Raw genomic sequence first — 26,886 nt, 5'->3', positions numbered from 1 at the left:
CAGTTTGCCGCCAGCTTTCCTTCTCCTGGTGTTAGTGGCCCGACATCGTTGCGTCGCAGGACGAGGTCTCTTTCCTCAAATTCTCTTCTGAGGACCTTGGTACTGTAGCGTAGGGCTATTCTTTGTTTCAGCGCTACTTCTGACAAGTGGTCCATCCTTCTGACCTCGTCTACTAGGTCTTTGTCCACCGCTTCTTCTACTCCTGCGAGGAGTAACCACGGGCTCGGATCGCCGATTTCCACGGGTATCACCGCCTCTACCCCGTACGTTAAACGGAAAGGGGTTTTTCCCCGTGGAGCTTTGCTCGGTTGTTCGATAGGACCAGAGGACCGAGGCGAGCTCGTCGGCCCATGAGCCGTTTTTGCTGTCTAGACGCTTCTTGAGACCTAGTAAGATGATCTTATTTACAGACTCCACTTGTCCGTTTGTTTGGGGGTGTTTGACCGAGGATAATTTCTGTTTTATCCCCAAACCGGCGAGAAACTCTGCGAACTTCTTGTCAGTGAACTGCGTCCCATTATCCGAAATGACGATCTCCGGGATTCCGAAACGGGTTATCACCTGCCTCCACATGAACTTCCTACAATTAGATGAGGATATGCTGGCCAGCGGCTCAGCCTCTATCCATTTGATGTAGTAGTCGATGGCAACTATGAGGTACTTGACCTGCCCCAGGCCAACTGGGAAAGGTCCCAAGAGGTCGACTCCCCACTGTGCGAAAGGTCGGGTGGACGTCAATAGGCTCAGCTCGGAAGCTGGCGCTTTGTGGAAGTTGGCGTTTTGTTGGCACTTCGCGCATCTTTTCATGAACTCCCTGGAGTCATTCATCATTGTTGGCCAGTAGTATCCAGCTCGGATGAGCTTCCTTGCTAGGGCTTTGCCCCCGATATGATGGCCGCAGCATCCCTCGTGGACTTCTCTGATTACGTAGTCCATCTGGTCGGGATGAAGGCACTTCAGCAAAGGTTGGCTGAGTCCCTTTTTGAATAGCTGGTCCTATATGACCGTATATTTGGCGGCCTCCCTTCTTACCGTTTTGGCTTCCTTCTCGTCCTGAGGGAGTTTGCCATTTTCCAAGAAATCGGTGATGGGGTCCATCCAAGAGGGGCTCATCTTGGTCAGGTGTAGAGCAACTGCGGGCTCCCTCGTGACGCCTTGGATGAGGGAGCGGTTGCTGATTCCAGGTTTCGTGCTCGCCAGCTTGGATAGGAGGTCTGCTCGTGTGTTCTTTTTCCTTGGGACGTGTTGGACCATGACCTCCTCAAATTGTTTGATAAGCTCTTTAACCCTTTCTAAGTACTTTTGCAGCAGCGAGTCTCTGGCTTGGTAGCTCCCATTTACTTGCGCGGTGACGACCTACTAGTCGTTGCATACTTCTAACCTTGTGGCCCCGACTTCCCGAGCTAGAACCAAGCCCCCCAGAAGGGCTTCGTATTCTGCTTGGTTGTTTGATATGGGAAACTCGAACTTAACTGACTGTTCGTAAATGACTCCGGCCAGACTTTCTAGGATGATCCCGGCGCCCCCGGACATCTGGTTGGAAGCTCCGTCCACGTGGAGCTTCCAACGTGTGCTCGTGTCCTCGGTTCCGGTTACTTCCACCAAGAAGTCCGTCATTGCTTGTGCCTTAATTGCGTTTCGGGGTTCGTAGCTCAGATCATATTGGGACAGCTCGATGGCCCAGGTTATCATCCTCCCCGCCAGATCAGGTTTTTGGAGCACCTGGCGGATTCCCTGGTCCGTTCTCACGACCACCTGGTGACCCTGGAAGTATTGTCGTAGCCTGCGGGAGGAGGTCAGGAGCGCTATTGCCAATTTCTCCAGCTTGCTGTACCTAAGCTCTGCCCCTTGCAGCGCCCTACTCACGAAGTAGATCGGTTGTTGGGCCTTTCCTTCTTCTCATACCAGCACCGCAGCAAGCTCTGCTTCTGTTATGGCTAAGTATAAGTAGAGTGGTTCTCCGGCTCTGGGTTTCCCGAGCACAGGGGGCGCTGCTAGGATTTCCTTGAAGTGGTTGAACGCCTCCTCGCACGCAGGTGTCCATTCAAACGCTATTCCTTTCTTCATCAAGTTGAAGAAGGGTAGGGCCTTCGCTGCCGCTGCACCAAGGAATCTGGACAACGCGGTGAGCCTTCCCGCCAGCCGCTGAACATCTTTGATGCAACCCGGACTTCTCATCTGGAGTATCGCCTGGCACTTTTCGGGGTTAGCTTCCACTCCCCTTTGGGTTATCATGAACCCCAGGAATTTTCCGGCCTCCATGGCAAAGACGCACTTAAGCGGGTTGAGCCTCATGCCGTGTTGTCGGAGGGACGTGAACACGTTTTCCAGGTCGCTTAGGAGGTCATCGGGTCGGGCAGTCTTCGCAAGGACATCGTCCACGTAGACTTCCACCATTTTGCCGATAAGGTCGCTGAATATTTTGTTCATTAGCCTCTGGTACGTCGCCCCCGCGTTTTTCAGTCCGAAGGGCATCACTTTGTAGTAGTAAGTCTCTCCTGGCGTTATGAACGCCATTTTATCCTCGTCTGGCCGGTGCATCGGTATCTAGTTGTAGCCGGAGTAGGTGTCCATGAAGCTCAGATACCAGTACCCCGCGGCCGCGTCAACGAGTGCATCAATGTTGGGGAGGGGATAGCAGTCCTTGGGACACGCCTTGTTGAGATCAGAATAGTCTACACACATCCTCCATCTCCCATTGTGCTTTTTTACCAGGACCACGTTTGACAACCTGGTAGAATAGTCTAGTTTCCGGATAAACCCTGCTTCAAGGAGGCTGGCCGTTTGTCTGGCCACTTCCTCTGCCCTTTCCTGAGACATTTTTCTTCTTCTTTGGGCCACTGGTTTGGCTTCCGGCCTAATGGCTAGGCGGTGTGACATGAGCCCGGGGTCTATCTCTGGCATATCGGCAGGTGTCCAGGCAAACAGATCGCCATTGGCTCTGATCATTTCCATCAAAGGTTCTTTCAACTCATGGGGGAGGTTCCTATTTACGAACGTGAACTTTTCCTCCGAGTTCCCGACCCTAAACTTTTCCAGGTCCCCTTCGGGTTCGGGTCTGGGTTTGTCGTCAATTCTGGCATCCAAGTCGGCGAGGAATACTCCCGATGCCTCTTTAGACTTCCTTCTCAACGAGAGACTGGCGTTGTCGCAAGCGACTGCCGTTTCCAGGTCTCCCCTCACAGACCCTACTGACTCTTCTTCAGTTATGAACTTCATTACCAACATCCTCGTGCTGATGACCCCTCCTAGGTCGTTGATGGTCTTTCTCCCCAAGATGATGTTGTAAGCGGTGGAATCTCGTAGGATCACGAACTCGGCCATTATCGTTCTTCTCCCTTGGCCTTGTTTCAATGAGGTCGGCAGGGTGATTATGCCATCCGACTTGATGAAATGGTCGCCGAGACCCACAACGCCGTGCTGGTGAGTCTGTAGGTCGGCGTCCCTCAAGCCCAAAGCGTCGAACACATTGCAGAACATGATGTTCGAGTCTGCCCCCGTATCTACCAGGATTCGCTTGATGAGGCCGGTTCCTACTTTAGCCATTATGACCATGTGAGGGTTTTCTCCGGCTTCGTCAAACCACTGATCCTCCGGTCCGAACGAAATGGGTGGGAGTTTCATGGTGTTTCGCACGGATGAGGAGACCGCGATGACTTTGGCATCCTTCTTGTGTGCCGACTTCGACCTAGGCGCCGCGTTTCTCGCTGTTACCACGTTTACTATGGTGAGGCCATGATCATTCTCTTCAGGCTCTTGGCGTCGCTTCGTTGCTCGTGTTCCGTCTTCGTTTTCATGGTCGCGGTTCCATCTCCTCAGCTCCCTTATGAGGTGGGAGAACTCAGCTAGCTTTCCGTCTCTAATTGCCTGCTCCAGCGCGTCTTTCAAGTCAAAACAGTCCTGAGTCTTGTGTCCGTAGCCCTTGTGATAGTCACAGTAGAGGCTCCGGTTCCCCCCTGTTCGCTCCTTCAGTGGTCGGGGCTTCGATAGGATCCCCTTCTCGGCTATTTGTTGGTATACTTCCACGATCGGGGCGGCGAGGGGAGTGTAGTTGGTGAACTTTCCGATGCGAGGGAACAGCCTGGGATTTTTACTCGGACCGCCGTCTCTGGCGTGTTCCTTCTACCTTTCTCCGCTTTGGTGGTGTCAGTTTTGACTGTAGGAGGGTTATCGTTTATTGGCAGTCACGACCTGGCTGACTTCTTCGTCATTAATGTACTCTCTGGCTACGCATTGGATCTCCTGCATCGTCCATACCGGCTTTGTCGTGAGGTGCTTTCTGAAGTCTTCGTTTAGGAGACTGTTCGTCAGGCATAGACTGGCGACTGAGTCGGTCAGTCCGTCGATCTCTAGGCACTCGTCGTTAAAATGATCTAGATATTTTCTAGTTGGTTCTCCGAACCTTTGCGTTACCCCAAGCAGGTTGATTGGGTGCTTCGCTTTGGCTATCCTGGTAGTGAATTGGGCTAGGAAGGTGTGGCTTATATCCGAGAACTTGGCCACCGAGCCCTGCGGGAGGTTGTTAAACCACTGTATCGCAGGTCCCGCGAGGGTGACCGGGAAAGCGCGGCATCTTACCTCGTCCCCTACTCCTTCTAGGTTCATCCTGGCCTCGAAGGCCGTAAGGTGCTCCTGTGGGTCTTGCGTTCCGTCGTACCTCATGTCCGTTGGCTTGTCAAAGTGCTTTGGCAGCCGGACTTCGAGGATGGAACGGTGGAAAGGGGTCGCACCTACTATGACTGGCCCACTTGTTCGCCGTGTTCTCCTTTCGTCGTCTTCCCGGCGACCATCCTCCCGGTCGCGATTAGCGACGGTGCGGTCTGTGGCACGCCGCCTCCTGTTCCTTACGTATATGAGGGGGTCGTGGCGCCTCCTTACGCGCACTTCCTCCCTGAGGCTCTCAGATTCAGATCTTGGGCTAGACACGCGTCGGGAGCGGCTTCTCGGGGGAGAGCGGGAGTCGTCTGATTCGGGCATTTGTTATCGATGCTCCCGAGCTGCCAGCCGGCGTTTTAGGTCTTGCATTCTATGACACAGTTCCTGCATTATCCTGGCGCTGTTGTCGCCGGTTCCCCCGAAAGGGCGTCTTTCAAGGGACCATGTCGTTCGTCGAGGAGGGGACCTTGTGCGTTCCTCGGAGGACGGCACAACGGGTTTCCCTCTCTGCTCGGCTTCTCGCCCTGCTCCTCCAGGGCCTTGTATTACTTCCATTCAGATGTTCCAGTCCCCACAGACGACGCCAATGTTCGATAGGTCGGGTACCGGACGGTTCGGGTTGATACTTCGGTTGGTGGGAGGGAGATCGCCTGGTTCCGGGCTACTGGGTTGGAGAGGGTGTGTACGATTTCCCGAGCACTTCGTGTGGAGAGGGGGGGGTGTCACCTGCAAGGACACTCCGACGCTCTAGTCAGTGAAATGTGCAGGCGAATAAGGGTTGAGTGGCATGTGACGTACCTTGGGGGAAGGGTAGGTCCTTCCCCATATATACCGTGTCAGAGGTGGGCCCTGTAGGGACAGGCCCACCTTCTTCTAGGCCTCCCTTGCACAGCCGTAGCGAAGCTGTCAGGGACGCGTGTCCGGGTCGGCAGTTGGGCGTTTCATTCCTGATCGTTTGGTCGGGTGTTACCCGGGTCGGGCCGACCCGTAAACTGTTTAGGCCAGGCCGTAACATAAAATTTTTCTGATTACTAAATTTGATTGAATAAAACTGTTTTACTATTTTACTTACTTTTTAAATATTAAATATCATTAATATTTGAACTGTACTTTTATTTATACTAAATTAAATATTAAATATATTTTTCAAATAAAAAATAAATTATATAATATATAATAATTTTATATACTTAATCATTTATTATTATAAATTTTTTTTTAAAATCTGGGAGGACCATGGCTTCACTTACTCTTTTTAAGTCCGTCCCTGTATATATTTATAAAACTACGTTATAAAATTAAATAAGAATGAAGTGAAACATACTATAAAAAATATTTCGTATCTCATAAAAACACAAGTTCGAATCTTACCATCGATATAATATTCGTTCTTGTAAGTGATGTATTATAACATCTTTAATATTCAGTTTTTAATTTTAATTCAATTTTATTTTGGATCTCATAAAATATTATATTAGTATCATAAAATAGGAGAATTAGTCTTGAATCAGCCTAAAAACAAAAAACTAAGAATGATGTTACCAAAACAAATACAATGATAAAAAATACAACGTTGCTTGTGATGTAAACCAGACAAAAAGAAAAGGAAAAAAAGAGTGAGACATATAATATAACATGTGAGAACCAAAACGTTATTGTAGTGACCCTCATATACTGCCACTGAAGCTTCTGCTTCAAGGGAAGTCCCTATTTCCAATTGGCAACTCTAAAAGTAAAAGCAATAACCAACCACAGTGACAATTTGAGCCTGTTTGGGAAGTTTTAAAAGTAATTTTTTTTGAGTTTTTGATTTATGAAAAGTAGTAGTATTAATATCTGGTGTAATTTTTAAAATTAAATTGCACCTTTTTAAGAAGCTATTTAAGAGTTTATAAAGAAGTTAAAAAAAATAATTTCTCTCGTAATACTACTACTTTTTATCATATTTCTATAAAGTAAACACTTTTAAAATTAAAAATTCAAATATAAAATAATTTATTTAAAAACTACTTTTAATATAGTCATTTATTGTTTAAGCTATTTTTTCAAAAATAGCTTAATTAAGCTGATTCCTCAAACTGGACCAAAGTACGATTACCCATATAAATAGACAAATATACCCTCCCTAGGTATTCTGAACTTGGTATATTGATCAAAGTAATTGCATAGGGCCCTTTTTTCCACAACATAACTTATATCATAAACCAACCTCTATTAACCAAAAATGTAGGTCAGATCAGATGAACCTATTTGACCACCGCAAAAATGGGTGCCCATAGTTTTTTTTTTTTCCTTAATCTCTATGGGAAAAGAAAACACCAATTGTGTGTTTTGATCATATCCGCAACCTAGTTGCATTCCAATACTAATCTACTCTCTTTTGCTCTTTTTTTGAGATCAAAAACCAAACTTTATCGGCTCAACTTTCCAACCAATAAGTCATCTACAACCAAACTTTCAAAGCCTTTTACTTTTTTTTAATAGTTCTAATTCTCAACTCACCCCAACAAAGTTATTTGTATTGTGTTCTAAGTTGTCAATGGTACTCTTGGAACATACCTTTGCAAAACTCTACAACAAGCTGGAGAATCATCACAACCACAACCACCATCAAAATCAGACCAACCATGATCATTATAACCAACCTGAGAAGTTCTTAGCTTCCTTGCATGCTTTTAGATCCGAGGTTTCCAGATTCATAGGACATTTATCACTTGATGTGTTGAAACCAGGAGGAGGACCGTCATCATCAGAGATCTTGTTCTTGTCCTTGACATGGATTGAGAAGTGTTTTGGGATCTTACCCTTCACAAACAAGGCTTTTGCAAATCTTCTTGTGGATATAGATTACCCTTTAAGTACATGGGAGGTTGGTTCCATTGAAGGGTATCTCAGCTACAGTTTGTGTTTGTTGGAGATTTTCAATTCAATTTCTTCATCACTTTCTCATCTTGCACAATCAAGGCTTTCTCTTGTTCATCGTTTATCAGTTTTAGAAGATTCTTCACTTCCATCTTCTATGGCAACAAAGCATCTGAAACCAATTGAGCCATGTTGTTCCAATTTCAATGTCAATTTTGCCAACGAATTGAGCAAAGAAAGTGATCAAGGAAGGATTTTTAGTGGCAAAGAATGGGTTGTTAGTGAAGCTTTGAAGGAAATGAAGAGTCTTGGCTTTTGGGTATGTGGGATTTTGTTGTCTGGTTTGTGTAGTAATAATAAGCCATATATGGAGTTAAGAGAAATTTTAGGTGGCTTTGATGGTTCTTTGGTTGTGACACTTGATTCCAAGATCAATGAACAAATAATGGAGAAAATTCCTGTGTTGAAGGAGGTGAAGGAGATCAATGATTCTGTTGCTCAAGTTCTTCTTGATGATTCAGATGTTGCTGCCAAGGAAATGCAAACAAAGCTGCAAGTGTTGGAGAATCTATGTGATGTTGTAAGAACTATGGTGGATGATATGTTCAACAAGGTAATGACACAGAGAACTGAATTAATAGATTGTCTTAGATTGAAGAAAGGACCCAAAAATTCTGTTGTTTGATTGATTGATTTGATTTCCTGTGTATAGACTTATAGTTTCATAGGGTCTTTTAAGTTTTGTAATGTTTTCAAAGTGTATGATCTTAATTTAACAAGTAATGTAAATACTAAAGATTTCATTGCATTATAGAACACTAATGTAGCCAAGGTGTTGTTCTTGTGTATAACTTATTTATATTTATACATGTCTCTGATGTGAGAGTTTCAAAATTGGATCTTTCACTTTACAAATTGAGCAGAAATCAGAAACAACTCATTCTTACAAAGCTTTTGTTCATCATTTGAGCTAATAAGCAGGATTTAAAGAAATCCCGGGTAAAATGGAAATAAAGAAAATGGGTAACAAATTTTTTTTTGTCTTCTCATATTTCTTAAAAATAACCTCAACAAAAAATTGGTTCTTAGAAATGTCTATTCTACGGCTTTTTTATATAATTAAATATTTAAAAAACATTAATTCCAGGAATACGCATAGATTTCTGAAATACGCATCGCCAACTCAAGGCGGTCGCCCACGAAATGGAGGCGACAGCAGCAGGGTCCAACTCACCTGCGGCGGACACGAAATGGGGGGACAGCCATTTAGTGTCTGCCATCCACGAAATGGGAAAACCAGGGGCGGCGGTCATGAATTGGTGCACTTCATGTGTACTGCCCACGAATTGGGAGCATAATTTGCCTATATAAACGCCCAGCCTAAATTTTTAAAAGAATATGAGATTTCAATAACATAACTCTGCAAACAACACATTAGTTGAATCAATCAAAGTATGATCATCAAGCTTACACAATACTTTCATCTATCAGATTTTTGGAAAAGATGGCAGGTACCGTAAAGTTTTTCAAGATAAGTCAAGGGGGGGAATTCGTATTTACATGTACTTGTTTGGATCCTGAAAATCAGGTATTTATTTCTGTGTATTTGGTTATTTTTCTTATATTGCTTCCATTAATTGTGACTTCATTATGTTGAGTGGGTTTTAGTACTTTATTCCCTGCAAATAATCCTACTTAAATTAAACATATTCAGTTATCAAAATATTGATGAGTGAAGAGACTACATGTAAACATTAGGAATATATTACATTTGTTCTATCTTCTACTAGAATATTATTTGACATTTTAGCATTTGGAAAACTTGAAATTGTCACTGGGAAGAATTGGAGGCCAACCAATGGTGAGGAAACAGAGGGGAAAAAAACGCACCCCATTTCTAATAGTTGAGGAAGGACCTTCTGAAGATAGTGAGCAGGACTAGACCAAGCTTTAACTCTAAGATTGACAATGTTACTTATGTTATTATTGAACCTCTGAAGTATGTCACTTGGGAGCTCTCTTACCACATGCACACGATTTCCAAGTGTTTCTATGAAGAAATCTTCATCAAAAATGTCACCAAAGTTGCTGCCAGACATCAAAAGAAAAATATCAACACATAAACAAGTTCAGAAGTATTCATATGGACTAGAAAATAACTGCCATTAACTTGGATTACATAACATGATAAACAAAATATCTATGAGAACTTTTATGTAATTATTTATAGAATTAAAATCTACGTAAACGTGTTCCAGATATGTGGCACATAACTGAGATTGCAGTATTGCACTTTAGATGTGTTAATTATGCACAGCCAGGGATTGATTTTCTCTTTTCTTCTTTTTTAGTAAGAAAAACAAATCGTCAAGAAGAAGATAGTAGACATATAATGACACAAGGTGTAAAATCATCCAATCAAAAAGTGTTTCTTTAAATGCTGTAGGATATCCCTTGGTGACCAATGTGTTAAGACTTTCAATTCAACATTTGTGGTAGAAGCTTTGCATATGTAGTAATATTGTAATAAGTTTACATAACGTCCAAAGTTAAGAATATTAAAATGGATTGCCTTAAGAATGAATGGTACGACAACTCATTTCGGTACAAGAAGTTTGTCTACTTATACAATTTTCTACATGACCAAGGTCAATTAATTATTTCATCTTAAGTATGTGTTTTAATGGTTTTCACAGTTACTTTTATATGGGAAGAGTACACCAATTTATAGATAGATATGAAATACAGGGAACGAAGGTCAAGGATGCTCTAACTAATACTTAGTCTCATAAAGGATTCAGATGTGAAAGATTTTCCATTACTAAAGGTTGGTTTTGTTTGGATAGTTCCTTCCAAGGCAAACATTTTTCAATCCTCAAATTTGAAGTCCATGTCAATGATTTTATTTAAAGGGCAATCAAAGAACAAGATGATCTTCCATCTACCCTATGTCACCAGTATTATTTGCAAGTTAAAGGTAGACATATAGGAAGCAGAATGAGAAAACATGGAAAATTATCAAACTAGATTCGCGGACGCTAGAAACGAAGCTCCCCAATTCTTGGTCGCCGCCAGTTAATTGGCCCATTTCGCGGCCGGTGGGCTAGACATGCCCCACTTCGTCCCCTCCATTTCGCGGGCGCGCCGAGGGTGAGTTGAGGGGCAACTCCATTTCATGGGCGACGCCCTTGAGTTGGCGAGACAAAATTCTAATCCGTGCGTATTCCTGGAATTAATGTTTTTTAAATATAATTATATAAAAAAGTCTCAATTCTACTAACATGAGAATAAATTTATAATATCTTTAAAATATTTTCAAATATTTTTAAATGAAGTTAAAAACTATATACTTTCAAGGTCCTAAAATCTCAAAAGATCAATAAATTTTTCCCCTTGTTTAACAAGTAAGATGATATTTAAGTGGGAGATAAATAATTTCTTCTTGACATAGACAATATTGAAATCAAAGGTTGAATGACTGAGGCATATTCTAGATTAAAGTAAAAGGACACCAAAACATCAAGATGAATATGCAACAACAGAAAAATAGACTAAGAATCCTTTTGATTTTTGTAGATAACTAAAGCATGGTTCATAATAACTTAAAACTTTCCCCAATCCCCAAGCCTGTTTACCCCAAAATGAGGTAGAACTGATGAAATCTGAATCTGAAGCTTGCCAAAATCTAAAAAAAGAGCCAAATTCTACATTATATGATTTGATCTTGGGGGGGATTCACCTAGGATCCTACTTTTTTTCCACTTATCTGATCTACACTGAAACTGCACAAACTATAACTGCACTAAATTAGTTTCAACTTTCAAGTTCTTCTACTTTTCCTTGTTGCAAGAAAGATAAGTCAGAACTGGGATCAGAGTAGAGCAACTTGGCTTTCTGACTCATTCGAAAATGTTTCTCTCTCGGTTGCCTTCCTCTTGTGATTAACATCACTTGGCAACCTGAAAAACAAGAATCAAATATTAGATTAGAATCTACATAACATGTAGGTACATGAACATAAAGAATAATGGACTTTGTATGCAGCAAAAATCATAGAATAGCATGATTCTTATGCAGCTTAGTTGTGAATTCGGAGGTCGAATACAGGTCGTACCCTAAATGCAATGCGGTGTCCGAATCTCCTCTCTCGTTTTCACAGTTACTTGCCAAGCTGGTACACTTAACAACACCATTATCTACATAAACATTCTTTCTTTCCACATGGGGGTAGTGAAGATAAGACGGGACTACACGTTCTGTTACCGGGAAAAGACAACGAAGCTCCTCAATCTGTAAGAGATGACAGTATTAGTATTCAAAGTACAAAGGCAAGGATTCCGGAAGCATGTCAATAACGCGAATAAACACTTGCCTGTCTTCTCAAAGTTTCATTCTCCAACATAGCTCTCTGTTCCTGTAAAGAATAAACCAAACAAATATCAGAACAAAGTTATTGTCAATCCTAAAATAGACAAAGATTTCAACTTTATCTACAAATTTCTAGTCGCTACAAGCAAGTTCTTTGCTTTCTACATTGAGGACAAGAATAATCGCAACAAATATGGAAAGGAAAGGTATAACATAATATGTTTATTATTGACTTAATCATATGTAGATTTAGGAAATACTGACTTCCTTTAAATAAAACAGTGAACTGAATAGAAAAAGTATGGCTTGTAAATCATATGTAAATGACTAGTCGAGTAAAACATAATTTTATGGTTGTCGCACGCATCACCACTCAACGAAGCAAGTAGGCTTTAGAGAGTTTTTTCAAGTTTCAAAATACCTGAACCCTAGACTGCTCCAGTTGATCCATAAGTAATTCCTCCTGAAAGAGTAAACAAAATTAAGACTTTGAACAGTGATAGTATATTACGAGGTAAAATGATATTCTGCTTATGAACTTTGCTGAGGAAAGGCGAAGGAACAAAGATAACATGAAATGTGACACACCTTCCTCTCCTTGACCGCCAACAACCCTTGGTTAAGTTGCTGCTCTAGATGTTGCAGTTCTTTTATACTCAATCCTGTCATGTCCTTACCCAGTAGCCATCTATAGTCACAGGCGGAAAATATTCATCGAGAGATAACGCTTGTAGCAGAAGACGATGAGGTAATAAATAGAAATGTAAAGGTTTAAAACACATACAGTTGCTTTCTTTCTAGCTTTGCAATTTCATCTTTAAGAGCCTCCACCATCTTAGAATCTTCCTTCTGAAGAAAAAGATTTGTTATTAGTAACAAAAATACAAAAATTAAACTAAGACAAGTACCAAATGGAAGGAAGATTAGAACAGCAGCTATAATACAGACATGTCATTTTTTATTACTACTACCAATGAACCATTGCTTTGGTTGATGGTTCTGCAACTAAGAAGAATAATCTTATAGACTACAAACTGAAGATTAAATTTTATTCTACTAAAAGGGTATTATAACAGAGTACCTCTGCTTTACATTCAACTATAGCCACCTCTGAAGAATCGGTGCATTTGTTGTATCTTGAAAGTGTTCTTTTCATTCTGTGAATTGGGATCACAATTTAGAAGAATAAATGCATTTAGTGGGAAATGAACGGTCCCCACATTTCAAACTCACTTAAGTCAATTGAATCACAGAATAAAGCAAAGCAAAAAAGGCTTGAAAAAAAAACAAAGTTGTTTCATCTTAATGATTGAATAATGTATATCATGCATCTATCTCATAATCTCATTCATCAAGTAATCATAAATATCATAATTCAACAAAGTAACCTTTGCAATAGCATGCAAATGCAATGCATTAAACTGAGCAAGTTGTGTAAAACACCTTGACTTAAAAGGATTAACCAGCAAGAAACAAATGGACTTACAAACCCAACTCAGAATAATATCTTCCTATAGAGAAAGTGAAGATAGGATTATAAAGAAATAACCAAACTGAAAGGGAGGTTTAACTTAATAATCAGCTAAAAAGAAATCACTTTCACACACACAAAATAAATAAATAAATAAAATTAATTGAAACAAGCATATATGAAATAAAAAATAAATCACCACATCAAAATAAGGAAAGCAAATAAATTCAGCGATAACAAGACCAATCCTGTACCAGTCAAACCATCAGAATTAGAACCAAATTTTCACATGCAAAAATTGATAAACATGATAAATAAGAAATCTGAGGCAACAAAATAAAAAGACTAACCTTACAAATAAAATTTAAAAAAAAAAAAAGTAACTCATACAATCAAAAGTAACATGCAAGCATGTTAAACCATAGAAACACCTTAAAAGTGACATAGATACATACCCAGAACTGGAAAACTCAAAAAGCTTCCCTGTATTAGAGAAGATGATGACAGCCACCTCAGCATCGCAGAGAATAGCGAGTTCCTGAGCTTTCTTAAGAAGACCGGTTCTCCTTTTGGAGAATGTAACTTGTCTGCTGTTAGCATTCTCAATCCTTTTGATTTCAATCTTACCCCTACCCATCTCCTTTTTTTCTTCTTTTATACCCAAAATAAGCTTATCAAAGCCCAAAAACGCAAACTTGATGGAAAAAAAATATGGGAACAAAGAAAATTGATGAAACCCAGTTGGAATTTTAATCCAAACACCTTTGTTTCTCAAACAGAAGCTCTGGGTATATGTAAAGGTGCTTCCTTTTTTTATTTTCTAAACTCTCTAAATCCTAAGCTTTAACACCCCAAACCTGGTTTTTGAAGGGTTTTCTTTTTCTTTTTCTTTTTTTGTTTTTGTTTTTCAATGTTTGTTTCTGCTTGGGGAAAGGGAGAGTGCTAAATTTGGTGGAGAAGATAAAGAGGTGAGAGAGGGTTTTACCCCAAAATGGCCAGTGCCTGGAAACGGCAACTTTGCATGGCTATTGTATGTATTTAGAGTTGTGCATGACTCTTCTTTTTTGCCACATTTAGTGTGTTTTTGCTGCCATTGGCCTCTCTTCTGGGTCCCACCATTTTCCATTTTTTTCTCACCTTAACTCATTTTTTAAACACTCTATTTGAATTTGAACCTTTTCTTTTAAATTAAATTAGTCAAATGTTTACTATTGAATTTCAACTTTGATCTTAACATTTACAAATGTTTTGCATCTTGACTGATGACTATAGAAAGTTGTTTTCCCACTTTTAGAATGCAAAATTGGATTGGATGTGCATAAGATTTTTTGTTAAGAGTGTGAGAAGAAAAGTTAAAATTGAATTCTTAAAAGAACTTAATTTTAATAGATTGACCATATTTTTATGTACTCGTTTAATTAAATTCGTTTTTTTATGATTATTTAGTTAATTAATTTAAAAAATTGTTATTTTTTATAAATATAATTTTTAAAAATGTTCATATTCAAATTTATTCAAATAAAATCATTTATTCAATTTAATTCAAATTGAAAACCAATCAAAATCGCATTAATTTAAATTATATTAAATTTTACTTTTGAAAAAATGCATAAATGGTATCGAATTTTGTATCTACTTATAAAAAATAAACCAATCCAATTTAAATTATAAAATATGATATAGTATTATTAATTTTTTATTCAATTTAAATTTACATATAATATATTTAATTTGTTACATTTTTTGTCTTATTTTTGTATTATTTTTATTTAGTGAATATTTTTTATTATAAAAAATATAGATTTATTTATTTGTTTATTGATTAAAAAGTTAAATTAGTCAAATTTTTAGTATTGAATTTCAACTTTCATCTTTTACCATTAACAAATGTTTTGCAAAATTGGATGTCTATCATATTTCTTTTAAAACATTATTAGTGTAAACAATTTTATGTGATGTGATTAAATGATTGTTAAAACATTAGTTATAATGTGACAAAATTAAAATTGAATTCTTAAAAGAACTTAATTTTGATAGCTTGGCCATGTAAGATATTTTTATGTAAATATCTAATTAAATTTAATTATTTACATAATTATTCAAGCGACAAATTTAAAAATAGTTCTTTTGTTAATTTAAAAGGTCATATAATTATCTAAATGTGTAAAATATACTTAAATTAAACATTATAGAAATTAAAATTTGTTTTAAACTCCAATTAAGTGAAATGATGAGATACAAAATACTCAAAATTTAAAATTAATACACTAATATTTCTTAACCTTTAATATTATATTATTATACTTATAATAGTTACCGGCATTTGTTTCGAGGTTAAAAATATATTTTATAAAATTATATTTTCAAGAATATATATTATTTAAAAAAATTGTTTAATTATTATATGAATTGTTGAAAATTTTTTTAAATATTTATAAAAATAAATTATGAGTATATTTGTTTTATTCTATATATCTTCATAAATAAAATTTTAATTTCCAAAATATTTCTGTACCAATAAAAGGATAAACCCTCTGACAAGAAATATACTAATCATGGTAGTCATTGTATATGTTAATTTTTATTTTCTCAACATGAAAATATCAAATACTCATTTTTTAGGATAAAATAAAAGTGATAAATATTAAGTGGCCAACATTTTTTGTATTTATCTTATATTTAAGTTAATACTAACCAATTCTTCATTTTTTTACCTAAAAATATTGGTCTCTACTCTCTAGCATTTTTTATAATATCACATGTTGCCAATAAACTTTTTAAAAAGTAATATATTTTTTATGTACAGTTTTTACGAATAAATTAAAATTTCTTTTAGTCACCAAAAAAAAATTAAAATTTCTTGAAATAATAACCCATTTATATTTTTGGTAAAATTTGGCACTATTTTTTTAAACTCATACCTGTAGAAACATGACATAAGTATTTCTAAAAGACTACAAGAGAGTAATTTAAAATGATGACAAATTATTTATCTATTTATTTATTTATTTTTAATATTATCACAGAGTCGTTACAACTTACAATAATTTTATGTCATTTTAAGTATCAAAAATATTATTTATATATTAAAATTAATTATTATATATTTATATATAAATAAATATATTATTTAATTTATTTTTAATATATTTAATATTTTAATATATATTTTATATTAATAATTAATTTTAATAACTAATTTTAGTATACACATAACATAAAACATAAGATGTTTACGAATTTAGAGTTTTTCTCTTTTATATGATAGCTTGTTTCCATTTTAATCTTCTGAGTTAATTATATATACCATTTTTTGTGTAGTACTTATTCTTTCTTTTCCTGATCCTGATTTTATCATCTTACCACATATGGAAGTCTATTCCACCTACTTTTGGTATTAGCCATTACCTAATTCAGGGAAAAGACAGTGGCATTATGAACACTTTGCTTTTTTGGGGAGTATAAGGTAGAGAGGTTCCTTTAATCTTTCTCATGTTAGTATTAAGGTTTTCAAAAAGGTGGGTCCCACTTGGAGTCTTCACACTTTTCCTCATGAAAATAGTAGTCTTGGTTTGGCTTTGGCTAAGTGCTTGACTATAAATACTTTTCCTAAAAGGAGCAAGAAAATAGAACTAGGAGAATGGAGAATGTGAAAGAATTAGAGGTAAAGTTCCATATTTAGAGAGAGTCATTGCAATTGGACTAGTGTTGTTGCGGTGCTTATTGTTTTTATTTTAATATAAAATTGGGATTTTGGAATATTTGGTTTCCAAAATTGGTTTATAGATGTGGCAAAAGTGAAGTAAATGAATGGGAGGGAAGTTGCCTTTTGGTGATTGTCCTTTTGCTTAATGTTAGAGGCAGAGGGCAGAGCGCATGGTTCTATCGCTTTCTTTCAACTTTAAAGTCGATGACTTCTATGTTGTGTGGACTTTCTGACTATTCCACACTATTTTTTTTCCTCAAAAAGAAACATTCAAGATGTGTGGAGTAGATAGTGAAACATATATATAGCTGAACTTTATCTCTATTTTTTTAAAATAATATGTAATTTATTTTTTATGATAGGTTAACTTCTAATTGAATAATATTTTAATTTAATTATTAATAATTTGAATTATTTTAATTTAATTAAAATTAATATCTTATGCATAATAAAATTATTTTATAATTAAATTATTATTTAAAATGAGTAATTATATAATTTCTAAAAAAAATAACTATGCCCTTTTTTTTCCTAATCATTCCACCCGGAAAAAAAATTTAATTCTTCAATATTATTATTTAAAAGGTGAGATAAATAAATAAATGAGTGACCCGCATTTTATTCCTCAATGGCTCTCTCTATCATGAATTGAACTTCTAAAATTTTTTGTTATTATTTAAAACAAGTGATTATTTGACCATACTCTTACAGTGAAGTAAAAGTCATGAAAAAGATGGTGTACTTTAACCATTAGATTACAAGGAAGAACAAATAAGTTTTTTCTTTTCTTTGTGTCATGGAAATTTTTTTTTAAGAAAATGTGAGTTTTGTTTATTAATATTTTTAAAAATTATACAATGACTCATTTTAAATTATAACTTAATTACAAGTTAATTTTATTATGGTTAAATTATTTAAATATAGTTAGTAATTAGATTAAGATATTATCTAATTAGAAATTGACATGTCATATATATAAAGAGTAAATTATATATTATTTTAGAGAAGGTGGGACGAAAATTATCATATATATAGAGATCATTCTAATATAAGTATGTTTTGATGACTACTATAACTATGGTATTTTAAAAAGTATTGCTAAAATTAAAGTAATATTTTTTATTGTTAAAGAATATTTTTTAAAAAGTATTGTTTAAAAATAGCGTTATTAAAATATAAAAATTTTAATAACACTTGTATAGTCACCATAGCACAGTGTCATATTATAATTCACCTATATCTATCTATCTATCTATATATATATATATATATATATATATATATATAAATTCAATAAAATATTAAATCAATAATTTGTTTATATATACAAATATAATATGATACACTTCATTTTTTGTTGATGTAATTCTGTAAATAAATTATTCTATAACATGTTTTCTTCTCATGTATTATAATTTTTTGTCATGGTTTTTTTGTTGGAATCAATTTCCTTCCCAAAAGAGTATACAACATATATATACATCCCAAATTTTTCTATGAAAATTTGAACAGTGATTTATTTGACTTTTTAGTCCATTTAGTCAAACAATTATTAGAAAATAATATATCTTTTATAAGTATGAGGGCATGTTATTGGAAATAAGTCATTCTCTCTGATACTTGGATGATGCAATCTAGTTTCTTTGATTATTTTCTTTTTCTTTGAAAGTTTTTCTGTCGTTTAATATGGTTGCATGCAGGGGCGGAGCTTAGTTAAGATAAAGGGGCCATGATCTCCCAATTTTTTATAAAAAAATTAGCAGTGTTTCTGCAAAAAATAAAAAATAGTTTGGTTGGCTTAAATATTTTGCTTTCATTGCACAATAATTTTTAATTTTAAACATAAAAAACATGTTGGATTGTGATTTGTTGACTTTCATAACACATCAAAATTAAAAGATAAAATCAAATCAAATAAACAAGCTATCTAACAAAAAAACATAAACATAAAAAAAAGTCATCTAACAATCAAATCAAATAAAATAACTTATTTAACAAAAAATATAAGAATAAAAAAAAATATAATCTAAAAAAATAAAAGATAAAAATCATTATAAAAAACATGCTGCTTTGCTAGCAGCTTCTCTATTCGCATCTCGCAGCTCTCTATTCAACAAGCAATACTCCTTCTACCTTTGAGTTCAAATATAAAGAAATATGTATTTTTTATTCAATTAATTTAATATTATTTTATATTTTACTGTTTATTTGATTTAATTTTTATATGATTAATAATATTTAAAATATTCAATAAGTTTTGATATTATTTTATTTGTATAAATTGATAAAAAAATTTCAAAAAATATTACAAATTTTAATGTTTATTCTTTTAACTTTTTTTTTTACATATTTTACAGGATATATATTCAGATTTTTATATAAAATAATAATAAAAAAATTAAAGAATTGATGCATTTTTAGGAGGAACGCTAATATTTAAGAAGGAGAGTACTATTATAAATTATTTTCTATTTTTTATTTGTAGAATTATGTATTTATTATTTTATTAGTAACAAACTTAAAAAATAATCATATTTATAAAATTTTGGCCCTTCAAAATTTTGTTTCAAGCTCCGCCACTGGTTGCATGTGACTTTTGATGGTTTCCAATTTTTTTATATAAAATGTATTCTGTGAGTAATTATTTAATTTATTTAAGTGAATATTCATATCATGATGAAACATACATAATAGATATATTTTTAAAAGAATAGCAAATACTTATCATTTTGAGCTTGTTTGGGTGAGTTTCTAAAAAAAAGATTTTTTTTTTTTGAGTTATTTTTTTGTAAAAGATCTTATGGAAAAGTAAAAGTAATTTTATGTTTGAGTATCTCATGCAAAAAACTCTTTTTATCTATCAATTATGTTTGGGTATAACGATATAAAAGTACTTTTTTGTTTATAAATATCTTTTTTTTAAGAAAAAAATATCTTTTAAAAAAAGTAAATTACAGCTTCTAAAAAAAGATATTTTTTTTTTATTTTTCTAGTACTTTTACTTTTACTACTAGAAATTTATCAAACACGTTAAAAAATAAAAAAACTTGTTTTTATTGAAAAAAGATCCTTTTTTTATTAAAATAAGGGCAATTTACGTTGGTAAATTGTTTCAGTTTCAATATTATGCAAATGCATTGTTTCCAAATCCAATACGCAAATACATTGATTCACATATCTATATAAACCGCTACAACCAGCCACGGTTTACGTGTTAAAAGGGTAATACATAAACCGCTACAAGTAACAGCGGTTTACGTGTGTGCGTGTGTGAGGGTAAACCGCTATAGGCTATAGCGGTTTACGTGTAGTTGGCTGAATGGGGCTGCCTATATAAACCATGGAGGGGCCAAATGTGGAGAGGTAGAGTGTTATTCACAAATGGAGGGGGAGGATAGTTTTGTGGCTCTGGTTCACTGCTATGGAAAAATCCAAAAGAGCAAAAGGCATGGTGTAAAATTCACAGATAGAGAACCGCTTAGTATTTTTATCCGATCGTCGAATACGTTGGCAGAGATTAAGCTAAGCATATTACGGAAGCTCGGTACCTGTGGGACGAAGTAGGTAAAAAAGTTATTTTACAAGATTCCCATTGCCGTTGTGTCAACTGGTGTGAGATATGAGACCTTCGTGATCGGGTCGGATGAAGACCTGCAGGTCTTGTTTCACTGCAGGCGTAGTTTTCCGAAGGTGAGGATACCTGAGCTGCTTGCGAAATTGGAAGATGGTGTGGATAGCTCTGGGACATCGGCACCGAATCCTCAGTCGACCACAGCCGGTGGTGCATCGACATCGATGCCTGTGGTAGCAGCGGCAGTTCTGATTCTTGAGCCCGAACATACTGGGGCTGTTCATGCATATGTTGCTCCTGTTGTGCCTGATTTTGAATGTGATGCCGGACCGGATCGAGTTGAGAATGCACTGTGTGACGATGATTCGGATGAGGAGCCTGTCGATATTAGTGGGGACAGTGATGATGATATTCCAAGAGTTACACGTTCAACCCATGGAGGTTCCGGTTCTGGAACACAAGAGTACCCTCCCCACCTCTCTTCTTTGAACTTGGAAGCCATCGGCCAACACCAGAATGTAGATGCAACATTCGATGGGTAGGGGATGCATGATGGGACACCTCTGATTGAATTTCAGATTGGCCAATCGTTCCAAAGTAAAGAGGAAGCCGTGTTGAGTGTAAAAGATTATAGTATTCAGCGTGGAGTTGAGTACAAGGTAATGGAGTCCGACAATCTGAAATACCAAGGGAGATGCAAGGAGTTTGGTAACGAGTGCACGTGGTTGATTCGGATAGTCATGCGGAAAAGGAAGAGCACATGGGAAGTTAGGAGGTACAACGGTTCGCACACGTGTATGGCCACATCGATATCAAGCGACCACAAGCAACTTGATTATCATGTCATCTGTGCGAGAATCTTTCCATTGGTTAGAGCTGATGCGTCGATGTCGATTAAGGTGTTGCAAGAGGCAACGGAGGTGACATATGGATTCAGGCCTAGTTATCGGAAGGTGTGGTTGGCGAAGCAGAAGGCAGTAGCGCATATATATGGCGATTGGGAGGAGTCATATGCGGATCTGCCTCGATGGATCCTTGGGGTCACATCCACGATGGAAGGTTCCGTTGCTCTGCTGAAGACCTCCCCGGTTAGAGTGGGTGACCAAGTTGATGAAGATAGAGTCTATTTTCATCGGATGTTTTGGACATTTCCTCCGTGTATTGAGGCATTTCGCCACTGTAAGCCGCTCGTAAGTATCGACGGAACACACCTCTATGGCAAGTATGGCGGGACATTATTGTTGGCGATCGCTCAGGATGGTAACTCGAATATTTTTCCTGTTGTGTTTGCACTCGTGGAGGGGGAAAATGCAGAGTCTTGGTCATACTTTCTTTCGAATCTTAGAAGACATGTAACTCCACAGCAAGGTATTCTCGTGATCTCTGATAGACACAACGGCATCAAGGCTGCACTAGAGTCCCCCGATAGTGGTTGGTAACCTCCCCATGCTTATCGGGCATTTTGTATTCGGCATGTTGCTGCAAATTTTGCCCTCACTTTCAAGGGACAGGATGCGAGGAGGTGGCTGGTAAATGCCGTGTCTGCGAAGACGGAAGCAGAATTCGACCATTGGTTTGATATAATGAGGACAGAGAATCCAGCCATGTGCGATTGGGCAAACAGAATGGAGTATGAGAGGTGGACACAGCACAAGGATGGGGGGAGAAGATATGGTCACATGACGACCAATATTTCTGAGTGTGTGAACTCTGTCTTGAAGGGCACAAGAAACCTACCAGTGATGTCTCTGGTTAAGTCGACATATCTCCGGCTGGCGGAGTTGTTTGTTGTCCGGGGGCACACGGCAGAGGCACAGTTAGGGTCCGGGCAGCGGTTTTCACAGGCACTAGTTAAGGCCATTGAGCGTAACCTAAAGGATTTGAGGTGCTTCACCGTGACTGTGTTCGATAGACATCACCTTGACTATACAGTGGCTAAGACGACTCTCACGGGAAAATTCTCTCTGGGTAGCTATCGGGTTTCTCTAAGGGATCGCACCTGTGATTGTGGATACTTCCAGGCGCTGCACTATCCCTGTTGCCATGCCCTCGCATGTTGTGCGCAGTCACCTTGTATTCCAGAGGGGCTTTGGCCCCCATATGATGGGCCAACTGTGATCCCCGACCCGGGCATGAGAAGGGCAAGAGAAGGACGACCACGGTCCACCCGCATCCGCAACAACATGGACGAAGCTGACACCGGCCGACCTAAGAGGTGTGGCCTGTGCAGGCAGCCCGGTCATACTCGAAGGGGTTGCCCTCAACGAGGTTCTACTAGCGGCATCTAGATTTATCATGATTTAGTTCGTTTGTGTTAGTTTACGCGTCATTTTGCCAGTTTTGAGTTTAGTCTTCGTTATTACAAATGTGTCTGTTTGTATTAGTGATGAGTTCTAAGTCTTGTTGGTTTAAGTGTTAATGTTAATTCAAGTAGTTATTTATCACTTTTCTAGATTTATCATGGTTTATTTCCATCATACTTCTACGATCAATAAACATAAAATCCATAAACATAAACATAAAGTAAAAAAAAAAAACCAAAATAATAGTCATCCAACGAGAATAAACATAAAGTCCGTAACCGGAACATAAACCACATAACGAAAAAAAAAATACAACACATGGTGCTAATCATCGCGATCATCCCGGGCTGCATCATGAAAGTCACCAAGGAGATGAGATCCTGTCACACAACGAGTGGGACGCCTGACTAGAGTCGGTCGGGCCGCCTCCTGTCCAATGTCATCAACTGGATGGTCTAACCCAAACGCGGACTGGGGGGTGCCCCCCATGGTGAACCAAGTATCCAATGGGCTACCTGCAGGCTCGTTAAGATCCACCACATACTGACCCTGATAATCAGGTGGCTGGGAATGCATCTCTGTCATATGTGGCTGGTAAGCTGCGGTCTCGACCTGCACCTCCGGCATCTGCGGCTGGTAAGACTGGGCATCAAACTGCACATGGGACGTGCCAGCATCATCCCTAATCATCGCAGCAAACTCTGCATAAAACTCTGAACTCACCAGCTGATCATCTAAATCCATAGTCATCGTCGACGTCTGAGGCTGGGCATACATGTGAGAGTTGGGCTTTGGCATCGGAGAGTAAGATCTGCTGGTGAATGTCTCCCCTCCAGCCTCAGTCGCTGCGGTCCCACTAACTCCACCATCGACCTGCGTGGGATCCGCAGTTCTCCCACGTCTGGCACTAGCCCGACGAACACGGTGATCGCCCCCATCTCTACTCTCTCCGCCTGCATCATCCTCCTGCATCGCATCATGTAACCATCGCCACTCTCGACCGGTGTCCCTAGTACCAACACGATGGCGTCTCTCAACACGGCGGTTATCCGGCATATCAGGTAGCTGTGATCTGCGTGGGACCTGGGACGACCCTCTCTGAAATGCCTCTGGAGGTATCTGGGTGCCTCTGGGATCCGCGAATGCTGCCCCTGGGCTAAGGAACCGCTGAGCCTCGCGGTACCACCAATCTAAGTAATTAGCAGAGGGGCCGGGATCTGCCACTCGCTCAATGGAAATGACTGCATCAAGTCTGTTCCCCCAGTGTAAATGCCAGACCTGATAGTAATGAGGGAACCACCTATCCCCTCCCCTCCCGTCCTTAGCATGCAGCCAGTCTACGTTCAAATCCACCTCTGGGATATGCTGTACTCCACCCAGCTGTGGAACAACCCTGTCAACCTGATGCCACTCGATGACCGCAAAGTATATCAAAGTAGTCACCGCTCGCCATATGCGACTATGCTCCTCTGTAAGTATCTCTGGATGGATAACGGCAAGTACATCAAGCGTAGAGTAGGGCTCCCATACAATCTGAAAATTCAGAACTCATCAGACATTACCACAACAAGTATATATCTAGTCACGACTAGAGAGCAAACCAAAAACGAAACTCTAACTGGTATAAAACTTACATCACAAGCGGTCAATCGATCCAATGCAAGCCGATAACTTATGACCCTCTGTTCCTTGCCATCGTTAGGAGGTAAGTAGGTAGACCACCTAAATTTAAGTCATATGAGACACAAACTTAAAAAACCGCCCATGAAATTTTTAAGCATTAAAAAAACATAACCCATACCTGGATGCCAGCGGGAAAGAGAAAACCTCAAACCCAGACGGCCTCAAAGACGGAAACCGCCAGAATATCCAACTCTGTAGCAACTGGAGCGGACCCACAAGGTTAGTCACATTTCTGTTCGCTACCCGACACATGCATCGGTACAACCATGCCAAAGCGGCCGACCCCCAGCTATACCTCCCATGTCATCAAGGTTTGCCACAAATGGCAACCACCGTATATGTACCCGGTTCGCACTCTTGTCCCCAAATAACTGAGTCGATAATAGCATCATGATGTAGGCCCGTGCGTAGATGCGGACAGTGTCCTCGCTCGCATCTGGTGGTAGCACCCTAAACCTCTCGTGGAACTATGTAAAGTGTACTGTCATCTGCTTGACCTTATTCGGTGGAGGCCGCTCACCGAATAGGTCCTCAAACCACTCCCAAGCTGGTCGGCCACCCTCCATGTATTTCTCAAACTCACCAAGGTAACCACTCACAGCCTCCCCATCCACAGGCAGCCCTAGCTGAAATGCCACGTCTTGCAATGTCACTGTGCACTCTCCGAAAGGCATATGGAATGTGTGCGTCTCAGGACGCCACCTCTCAACGAACGCACTAACCAATGGCTCATCCAACCAGAACCATTGGCTGTTTAGCCTGGCCAAATGGTACAATCCATCCCTCTCTAAATACGGGATGATCCTTTCATGCATGGGCATATTCTGTTGCCGTCTCACACTGTATATACACCTAGTGGGCTGCACAGAACAGCAAAGAAATACAAAGTCCAATTAAATTCTCCTATCCATAAAAAAATTTCCCTATCTAACTGGATACAAATATCTTAAACCATCAACAAATGATGAACCATCAACAAATTCTCCTATCTAAAAAAATTTTTCCCTAATCACGATAGTAAAAATAACAACACACATACTTGAATAAATAACAGCCAGAAATATAAAAATATTATAAAGCTTTAAAATTAAAAATTTCATATCATACAAATACACTAACCAAACTAAAATAATTCACTAACGTCAACTGTCTCTTTCCCTAAACTAAACCAACACCATGTAGAATAACATTCATTGAAGGGGTTTGAAATTAAGCTAAGTAGTCATATTTATAACTTAACAAGAAAAACTCAAAATACTAAACCAAACCCATTAAACTAACATCCTAGCATGCGAAGCCTAATTTCAAACTAGAGGGAATAATCTATAAATTCTAGTTTGTCTACCTTACATACCATTTTTCTGACTAACATATGCAAAGCCTAGAAAAAAATAATTATTAACTAACCTCGTCACCAATAGAACCGGCAATATACACAACACCGTTCAGTTGGTACAAGGTCCTGTCTGCCATGATAACTCACCGGAAGTCGCCGTTGAGATACCTCGGACCCGCTCTCAACTTGCTCTGACCTCTCTCTAGAATTTTCTCTCTCTAAAAAACTTCACAACACCTCTAAATGAATAATCCGCGGCTACCACCACGCTTTATATACACAGCACACTACACGTAAACCGCTATAGCCTATAGCGGTTTACCCTCACACACGCACACACGTAAACCGCTGCTACTTGTAGCGGTTTATGTATTACCCTTTTAACACGTAAACCACGGCTGGTTGTAGCGGTTTATGCACACTTGTAAACCGCTACTGTCAGTAGCGGTTTATATAGATATGTGAATCAATGTATTTGCGTATTGGATTTGAAAACAATGCATTTGCGTAATATTCAAGGTGAAACAATTTAACATAAATTGCCCTTAAAATAATGACGCTCAAACAAACACTTTAACTACTAAACACACTTTTTTTATGTTTAAAAAAAATATATGAAAAAAATACGATAAATAATTTTATATCTATAAATAAAGAATTAATAACTAAATTAGTTATTATATATATATATATATACGTCAAATAAAGTATACATTAAAATATATATATATATATATATATATATATATATATATATATATATATATATAGTTGAATCATTTGTACAACTATATTACAGATATGCGAAATTAATCAATAAAATATATATTAAAAATATATAAAATAACATGTATATTATAACGATTTACATTTTTTAAAATATAAATATAAATAAGTTATAATCTATGAAGCACGAATTTTCCTATGGTG

At 37.8% G+C, this 26,886-nt stretch overlaps 3 protein-coding genes across 3 annotated transcripts; 1 reads left to right on the top strand and 2 right to left on the bottom strand.

The window, feature by feature from the left end:
- Nucleotides 1-6,793: 6,793 nt before the first annotated feature.
- Nucleotides 6,794-8,336, top strand: LOC107629672 (protein BPS1, chloroplastic). The gene has a single exon (XM_016332511.2). The coding sequence runs from the start codon at nucleotides 7,196-7,198 to the stop codon at nucleotides 8,201-8,203; it is 1,008 nt and encodes a 335-aa protein (XP_016187997.2). The 5' UTR covers nucleotides 6,794-7,195; the 3' UTR covers nucleotides 8,204-8,336.
- A 2,731-nt stretch (nucleotides 8,337-11,067) lies between these two features.
- Nucleotides 11,068-14,409, bottom strand: AGL15 (AGAMOUS-like 15). The gene is made up of 8 exons (XM_016332510.3): nucleotides 13,813-14,409; nucleotides 12,968-13,043; nucleotides 12,671-12,735; nucleotides 12,475-12,574; nucleotides 12,308-12,349; nucleotides 11,891-11,932; nucleotides 11,633-11,808; nucleotides 11,068-11,477 (listed from the first exon to the last, which is right to left on the bottom strand). Exons 1-8 carry the CDS (start codon nucleotides 13,992-13,994, stop codon nucleotides 11,390-11,392), a joined length of 771 nt encoding a protein of 256 aa, XP_016187996.1. The 5' UTR covers nucleotides 13,995-14,409; the 3' UTR covers nucleotides 11,068-11,389.
- Nucleotides 14,410-20,914: 6,505 nt separating this feature from the next.
- On the bottom strand, nucleotides 20,915-26,093 carry LOC148569873 (uncharacterized). Its single transcript, XM_088508381.1, has 3 exons — nucleotides 26,028-26,093; nucleotides 25,198-25,480; nucleotides 20,915-21,162 (listed from the first exon to the last, which is right to left on the bottom strand). The coding sequence occupies exons 1-3, from the start codon at nucleotides 26,091-26,093 to the stop codon at nucleotides 20,915-20,917; spliced, it is 597 nt and encodes a 198-aa protein (XP_088364507.1).
- Nucleotides 26,094-26,886: the final 793 nt, after the last annotated feature.

Source organism: Arachis ipaensis, chromosome B3, assembly GCF_059453495.1.
Source record: "Arachis ipaensis isolate K30076 ecotype BB chromosome B3, ASM5945349v1, whole genome shotgun sequence".
NCBI classification, from domain to species: domain Eukaryota; kingdom Viridiplantae; phylum Streptophyta; class Magnoliopsida; order Fabales; family Fabaceae; genus Arachis; species Arachis ipaensis.
Note: the sequence above shows the minus strand (reverse complement) of the source record. Positions and strands in the feature narration are given on the sequence as shown.